This window comes from Neolamprologus brichardi, chromosome 9 (assembly GCF_056152115.1).
Source record: "Neolamprologus brichardi isolate AB-2024 chromosome 9, ASM5615211v1, whole genome shotgun sequence".
Classification (NCBI taxonomy): domain Eukaryota; kingdom Metazoa; phylum Chordata; class Actinopteri; order Cichliformes; family Cichlidae; genus Neolamprologus; species Neolamprologus brichardi.
The window spans coordinates 17,717,485-17,726,146 of NC_142112.1; the positions used below are offsets into that span (position 1 = coordinate 17,717,485).

General features: G+C 40.4%; 1 protein-coding gene across 1 annotated transcript; it reads left to right on the top strand.

The window, feature by feature from the left end:
* Positions 1-9: 9 nt before the first annotated feature.
* tm9sf1 (transmembrane 9 superfamily member 1) lies at positions 10-8,459 on the top strand. Its single transcript, XM_006809498.3, has 9 exons — positions 10-515; positions 1,631-1,842; positions 2,505-2,636; positions 3,719-3,841; positions 3,950-4,308; positions 5,084-5,238; positions 5,464-5,649; positions 6,662-6,935; positions 7,411-8,459. Exons 2-9 carry the CDS (start codon positions 1,636-1,638, stop codon positions 7,802-7,804), a joined length of 1,830 nt encoding a protein of 609 aa, XP_006809561.1. The 5' UTR covers positions 10-515; positions 1,631-1,635; the 3' UTR covers positions 7,805-8,459.
* The last annotated feature ends 203 nt before the right edge of the window (positions 8,460-8,662 follow it).

Genomic DNA, 8,662 nt, shown 5'->3' on the forward strand with positions numbered 1-8,662 from the left:
TGAAGGAAATCCGGTTTATTGGAAAAAGGGGGAAAAATAACACCGTCGAAAGCTGCGAACTCCTACCTTTTAGTTCATAATTTCCAGAGGCGTTAAAGACCGTAAATACTCCACGTTCATTTTACATTGCTTGTGAGTGAAATTTGTCACCGGCTGGGATTAACCGGTAACATTTCAGGTGTATTCTTGTTTCCCCGCCCAATCCGGAAAACTCAGCCGAGTCGTCGTTATTTTTATTTTGTAAGGTGACGTGGAGTCGGAGCTCTTCTTCTTCTTCCACACTAGCCCATGTGTGAATAAAAGTACTCAGTGTACCCGGATATGAAGGTAGTGATATTACGTTTACACAAAGTATCAAGAATTTCCAAGATGCTCGGCTGTAAGGCTGAATCTTTACACTGAGCTCCAGTGTAGCGGAGAAGAGAGCAGCCTAGTGGGGCCTGAAGTCCAAGGAAGCCGGCGGACAGACAGATTTCGTTGGATCTGGAGAATCGGGACTGACGACGGAGAGAACGGTAGATCGACTGTGTTGATTTCGTTGTTGTAGTCTTTTTTTTTTAGCGAGCATGTGCTAATTTGGAGTAAAACAGTGTTGATGTGGATGAATCGCTTGCCTTACCTAAATTAAGGAGGCCCCCTTTGATTATAAGCATGCAGCTGTCCACAGAAACAGGACAGAACTTGTAGTGTTGCGACCTTGCTCTTACTGCTTATTACAGTTCTTGTATATACTATTACTTATCTCACTGTGTGAGGCATTTCTGCCTGTTTGCTGCTATTATTCATTCAACTGATTTAACTCTTTTGGCTTGAGTCTTTCTAAATACTTTATGGGCTTCTTATGTAGTCCTGTAATTAGTAAAAAGTTCAGATGTGCATAGAGCTGTGACGCTACTCTTTAGTTCGTCACAGGGGACGATCAAAAAGTGATCTGGCGTATGTCAAAGGCATTGCAACTTTACCACTCAGACCAAATTTGCATTGCTGTGAAATTCAACACTAATGCCACATCAGCAATAACTTTAGGTCGCCCTTCTGAAGTTCTCTTTCTATCACTTGCATAAAAAATGTGAGGATTGTTGTTTTTCAGGAAATGTAGTTGATAGGGACACATTTGTGTGCTTTGTAGAGTATGGAAATGAAAGGGGAGGTGTGGCATTGTATCATAATGGGTCACCATTCCAACACAAACTTAATACATGTTCATATGCAAGTTAAGCATACCATGAACACTAATGTTTGTCTAATATACTTTGAAATTGAAAGCAACTCTGAAACTCTGCACCTGGATGAAAACTGAAGCTCTGAGCAATGTTACTTATTTTTTGCTCTTGTAAACTCCAACATACAGAAATTGACGGTGCTTATTTGATTCCAAACCCTCTTTTGGGCTGATGAAACTGATGAAATGCATTGCAATTCACTGTGGTTACACAGCATCTGTGTTTGAGCCAGTTTCATCATTTTCTGCTGTGTTTGTTGAAGCATCGCAGGAATGACGTTGCATAAAATTGTGCAGTTCTACCTGTCTGCGTTAAGATAATTACGTGCCACATTTGAAGTGCACAAAAGTGAGAGACAGGCTAGCTTAAAATGAACCTGAACTGATAAGCTGTCGTGTTTTCAACAGGGGCCATGTGTCGTGGAACAGGACGCACGTCAGGTGGCTGTCAGAGGATGATGGTGCTGCACTCTGTCTTGATCCTGTTCTTGTTCTTAGGCTGGGCTTTTGGCTACAAGATTGGAGACAATGTGACTCTTTATGTCAACAAAGTGGGCCCTTATCATAACCCCCAGGAGACATATCACTATTACACATTGCCTGTTTGCAGGCCGGAGAAGGTCAGTGTTAGTTCTGTGTCACTGCGTGGTGTTGGTCTGTTGTAACAAAACAGAGGAACTGGAGACATGTAGATGAGAGTGTAATGATAATATCTAAATCTCAGGGCTTACATCTCCAGTTCCTGTGAACATATTTTTTATCTCAGAGTCCAAAGAAAAGACTTTACTATGTTATATTTTATCCCATATCTGTTTGTTTCTACGTGAGGATGTGATAATTGAGGTGAAGTGTTACTCCCAACCAAAAAATCTGGAAACACGTATTAATTCATGTTGAGTAAAGAAGTGTCTTTTTATAGAAAGATCATGGCATTTTCTTGTAAAAATGTGATAAAGAAAATGACATCTTGAAACATAAGAGTAATAATAATAATTTTGTGTAACTGATTTGTTGTTAGGAATTCTCACATTCCACCAAAACACAAGCTTTTTCTTTAAGTTGTTAGTTTATTTAATGGCTCACAGGTTTAAGGGAAAAGTCATTATTGGAAGTTGGATTGTGTTGGTAGCAGTTTAGCCCGCATTTTAAAGGCAGGAGTAACATTGTGTTGATTTTTATTTAGCTGGTAGTTTTAAAATAACTGCTCTCAGAATTATGATCAACTAATATGGCACTTTTTTTAAACATCCTGTATATTAAATGCTAATACTTCTTTCATCAGGTGCATCATAAATCTCTGAGCCTGGGAGAAGTGCTGGATGGTGACAGAATGGCTGAGTCTTTATATAACATCCGCTTCAAAAAGAACGTGGAGAAAACAATTCTCTGCCAGCTCACTCTTTCAGAAAAACAGGTATTTACATAAGTAAATTTGTAATAGTTAACATGCTTAACATCAGAAAACTGGTTGGTAATAAACTGCAAACATTGAAAGCTTTGACCAGCACCGCTTACAAATGAAACAAAAATGCTATTCTACTCTTCAACTCGAGTTTCCCATACGGAAAACTGAAAAAGGTGACCTCTAGCGGCAACATGGGGTATTAACCCAAAAATGGCTCCTACAACCAAGGTATGCAAAAGAGATATAAAATGACAGTAGAGTGGATGGGCTACAGCACTTGTCAGGACAGCAGAGGCTACAGTTCACACAGGCTCACCAAAGACTGGAGAAATGTTTCCTGGTCTGATGAGTCAGAACTGGCTGACCACCTCCGTGTACCATCTTCTGCTTCAAGGAGGTTAACAAACCATGTCACAAAGCTTAAATAAACATGGCATTGACTGTGCTCAAAATCTCTGAAGAATGTTTCCTGGACCTTGTTTAATAGAAATCAAGGCAATTCTCAAAGTGGCCAGAAATTATGTGCAAACGGATTTCCTTTTTAGATCTGCTGGTCTGTAGCAGTTATTTTTTCTTTTCCTGGATAAGATAATAAAACTAAAACTTTTGGGGGTTTTTGCATTTCATGGAAGTCTTTCATCCTTTGTTACCTTGGATACATGTATCCGTATCAGGATCTAATCCCTCTTGATATTTGCTGTTACACCTGTACTTTGTTGTATGCTGAACCTTGAAGTCTGTAAAATAGCAGTTTCACATATAAACATCTGTACAACTTTAGCACAGCTGTTTCATTATGTGAGGCCACAACCTTGTTCTAATGAAAAAAAAAGAGGGACATATTAATGAATATTTTAACAAATGTAAATGTGCCACATTATAGCCCTTGGCTAATTTCCATCTGTAGACTCTCTGCCAGGTTAATGTTACATACAAGTTAATAGCAACATACAGAGACACTATTTCTAGACCATGTATATCGACAAGGACAAAAAACAGTGATCCCATCATATTAGAACAAACAATGACAACAACTACTGCTTAAAATATGTCATCTGTTAACTGTTGGTGCTTGTTTTTTTCCTTGGTAGGTGGACGAGCTTCGTGAGGCCATTGAGGAGCTGTACTACTTTGAATTTGTCCTGGACGATATTCCAATTTGGGGTTTTGTAGGATACATAGAGGAGAGTGGTTTCCTGCCTCACAGCCACAAGGTAGAAACTATAGAAATGTTTTATTGATATGCTAAGCTTTTGGTAAACCAAGCTAAGCATCATGCCTCCTACTTCTAAACTCCTCCTGCCTCTTTTCTGTTCTATCAGGTGGGTTTGTGGACTCACCTGGATTTCAACATTGAGTACAACGGCGACTATGTGATCTTCGCCAATGTCTCAGTAAAAGATGTTAAGCCTGTTCCCTTAGAGGAGGGGGCAGGTGCAGCAGTGGGGGGTGTCGGAGTAGGCGGAGGCAGCCTGACGGTGACCCATACCTACAGCGTGCACTGGTTTGAATCATCTCTGCCCTATTCCCGGAGAGCCGAGCGTCTCAGAGACTACTCGTTCTTCCCCAAAACACTGGAGATCCACTGGCTGTCCATCATCAACTCACTGGTGCTGGTGGTGCTGCTTCTTGGCTTCGTCATCATCATTCTCATGAGAGTCCTTAAGAATGACTTTGCTAGGTGAGTAAGTGACGCAAAGACAGTGAATAATGCATTGCTTGAATATAAAAGACAAAACAGAATGTCAGGTCTCTTTGTGCCTTTAATGTGGTTTAATAATGGGTTGGCTGAGCACAGAAGGTTGGAGGTGCAATTCCCAGCCAACCACTACCAGCCTGATTTGTTGATATAAGGCATGCTTTTACATTGTTAACACCAAAATCAAAAGGCCAGACAGTTTTTCTAGTCTTCTCATATCAGACTTTGGTAAGCTGATTGAGATTGTAGCCCCAGTTTCCTGTTCTTGGCTGACAGGAGTAGCACAAGGGAGTTCTGCTGCTTTACGCCCATCTGCTTCAAGGTTGGACATGTTTTTTATTCAGATGCTCTTCTACGTTGGTTGTGACAAGTGGTTATTTGAGATACTGTTGCCTTCCTGCCAGCTCAAAGCAAAGCAATGAGCAACTTACTGGATATTCTCTTTTTCAGACCATTTTCTGTAAAACCAGGAGATGTGTGTGCAGGAAAATCTGAGATTTTCCTTTTCTTTATTTTATATCCTTTTATCTGTTGAACACTTTAAGGGTTTTTGTTGTTTTTTTCTGTCTCCAAGCTCTCATTTTACTACTATGTTTAAATAAAAGCTTTAATTTGAAGTTTAGTCCTTAATGTAGTTTCTTTTTGGCCTAAATGTGCAAAATTGTATGCAATTCCTGGACCTGTAAATATAGCAGAGACTTTTCTTGCTCTCGTTTTGGTTCTCCCAGTCATAAAAATACTTTGCTTTCACCTTCAGGTACAATGTGGAAGAGGAGGGTGGCTGCGACGATCTGGACCAAGGAGACAATGGTTGGAAAATCATCCATACTGATGTATTTAGGTTTCCTCCTTTCAAAAGCTTGCTCTGTGCTGTGCTGGGAGTTGGGGCTCAGTTCCTTACCCTTGCCACAGGTGAGTATTGACTCTCAAATTCACAAACACAATGAAACACTGGCCTGTTAAATCCCAGTGAGGTGTCTTGTTTTTTTGTTCCGTTTAAAATTGAGCATTCTGGTTTTCTGAGCACCTCTATCCCATAACAACAGTCTTTGTCCCAAGCATTAGAGTAAACCTGAAACTTGTATATACATAAAGGGCATGTGATAATCACCTAAATATGTCCTTTGTTTGCTTTAGCGATAATCCTCATGGCATTGCTGGGAATGTTCAATGTGCACCGCCATGGCGCCATCAATTCAGCATCCATCGTCCTGTATGCTCTGACCAGCTGTGTGTCAGGCTACGTCTCGTGCAGTTTCTACACACAGATCAACGGCCAGCGCTGGGTGTGGAACATCATCCTCACATCATCTCTCTTCTCCGGTAAGTGAAAATGGAAGCGACCCGGCATTTAAAAGCACATGTTCATGTGTCAGTTTCTCATCAAAGGCTGCGCGGTTGGTGTGCGTGTTTTTCGGCCTCCTGGATAAAGAAGGACGAGTTAGTGAAATTAGCATAACGTCAGGTGTGTACTTGCAGCTCTAAACATAATCTACGGCATTTTCCTGAAACATTTTTCAAATTAATTGTGAATTTATTCATGAAAATATTCAGATAGCAGATTGGATTGTTTGTATTTCTGATGTTTAAAGCAATTCATGATTTCATTTCCTTTCCCCAAAAAAACCTCTAAGAAAGCTGGGGGGTGTTAATAAAATCCTACATTATTGGCATTCATGTTTCTTTACTAGAAAACGTAGTTCATTATATTTAACTGAAGTCATAACATCCACACCGTATCTTTTATCAAGTAGCAACACTTTTGAAATGCGAAACAGTTATCTGCCACACTCAAACCTCATGTTGACCATTTACAAAGGAGCTGGCAGGTTAAAGACTTAATGTCTAATTTAGTTGTCAGATATTTCCATTCTCATATCTGCACTTGGATGTGGTCAGTTTCCATGTGCTTTTTTTAACTTTTGCGAAATTGTTTTAAACAATCAATATAATTGATTTTGATAGTATTTTGCGGGATGACTTGATGGTGAAGGTATACACCATGTGGGCACAGATGGTCTCACCAGCTGATCTCTGGTTTGTTTCCCAGTTGGGCTTTGTGCTGAATGCCATTAACCTACTCTTTGTCACAGTTTTTCACAACTATGTTATTAAATATAAGCTTAAAAACCCTCAAAGTAAATAAAAGTAACTTAGTTGTAATAGTTGAATGTACAATCCACCCAGTAAATTATTTATTCATGAATCTGTGTTTACTTTGCAGTATTTTGTTCACGTTCCTTATGACATAATGCTTTCTAGCAACCCTCAAAGGAAACATTACATGGATTATTAGATGCTTCTCTTTTATTAACTTGATTATTCATCCCTCCAGCTCCACTGTTCTTCACGTGGAGTGTAGTGAACTCTGTCCACTGGTGGAGCGGCTCTACTCAGGCTCTGCCGGCCACCACCGTGCTCCTGCTGCTGGGCGCTTGGTTGCTGGTGGGCTTCCCGCTAACAATCATTGGTGGCATTGTGGGAAAGAACCGAGCTGGCAGCTTCCAGGCACCGTGCCGCACCCGTAACATCCCCAGACAGATCCCGACTCAGCCCTGGTACAAACATACGATTGTGCACATGGCCATCGGCGGCTTCCTTCCCTTCAGGTGAGCTGACCTCAGGTGTTTAGTCAAGGGGAGATTTGTAGAAGTGTAGTCATAAATCAGAGATTAGAAAAGGTGACAATAAAACACTTTATGGTTTTACTCACAAGTAATTAACATCAGACTTGTGAACTATTAAAGGGAAACCCATCATCCAGACCCTAGGAAGATAATAGGCAGTTATTGCAAAAGTGGATTTTTTTGTTTGTTTTTTTAATTGTCATCTCATTTGCATTCACATATTTTATAGATCACTGCTCACTATTCACTAATGTTCCTGTAATTAAAACTAAACAGGAAAATATCCGGGAACTGTTGCACTTCATTCTTTTTTCTTTCTTTTTTTTAATGCACCATTTACATAAGTATACATCGAAGCTGAATTTAGATTGATTAGCTTCCGTAAAATAAACTATTAGAATTACTCCCTCTCATTTTTGGATTTTTAACTCTGTTTTCCATCCAATCTTTCCCTAAGTGCCATCTCAGTGGAGCTGTACTACATCTTTGCCACTGTTTGGGGAAGAGAGCACTACACGCTGTACGGTATCCTGCTGTGTGTCTTCGCCATTCTCCTGTCTGTGGGCGCCTGCATCTCTGTGGCACTGACCTACTTCCTGCTGTCTGGCGAAGACTACCAATGGTGGTGGAGGAGTGTGCTGAGCACGGGATCCACCGGCATCTTCATCTTTGTCTACTCTGTTTTCTACTATAGGAACCGGTCCTCTATGAGCGGCCTGGTGCAAAGCACTGAGTTCTTTGGGTACTCCCTGCTCACAGCGATGGTCTTCTCCCTGATGCTGGGCAGCGTGTCCTTCTGGTCCTCATTGGCATTTATTCGCTACATCTATCGTAGCCTCAAGATGGACTAGAAATTAAATTTGAAACACGCAACTTAAAACAGACATTTCCACTTAGCACACAAAGACAATCTTCATTCTCCTCTTTTGCTTTTTCACTCATACACACCTGTTGCATTAAAGTGAGGAGAAACAGGGGCCTTTTCCTTGATTTAAAATGGGTTAATAGTTAAACTTGGACAGCGTGCTGGATTGGTGAAAGCTCAGATGAGTTTGGGGCTGGAATCGCATAGATTTATGATAAAAGGGGATATTTCAACACAAAGGGATGATTGCTTCCCATCAGGGATAAATGGCTAAATTGTTGGATTTGCTACGTGAGTGAATGGATTTTTTTCAGACTGTGCAGCATCTGATTCCCGCTTCATGGTCCATCACAGTTATGCTGGAGCTATATGTCCTAAATTTTCCACAATATACTTTACCTACTGAGACCAGCAGAATGGTACTGTAGTTTTGGCTTATTGTGCAAGAGCTATTAATAAATGCATTGTTTTGCACTGGCCTGTTTGAGCTCCACATGGCCTTGCAGCGGATAAAAAGAATGATGCCTTTTAGATTGAAGTTGGTGGTGAAGGGGGCAATATTGTAACTGTATTCTGTGGTCTCCATTGACTGTGATTTTGGTTCTGATGTAAATATAGTCTTTACAGTAAAACTCTTTTTAATACAATACTGCCAGTGTTCTGGATTTTTCCCTCTTCAGTCTTGTTTTGTTGAGTAGAACTTTCTTCATACTCACACCAGATCCTAAGAAATGCTATATAACCTCAAAATCTATAGTGCTATGCAAAAGTCTCATGCTCTAATTTCTTTTTAGAAAAATGTGAAGTGGTTGCAGCAATGTTTTGAAAAGTGCAAACGTACATG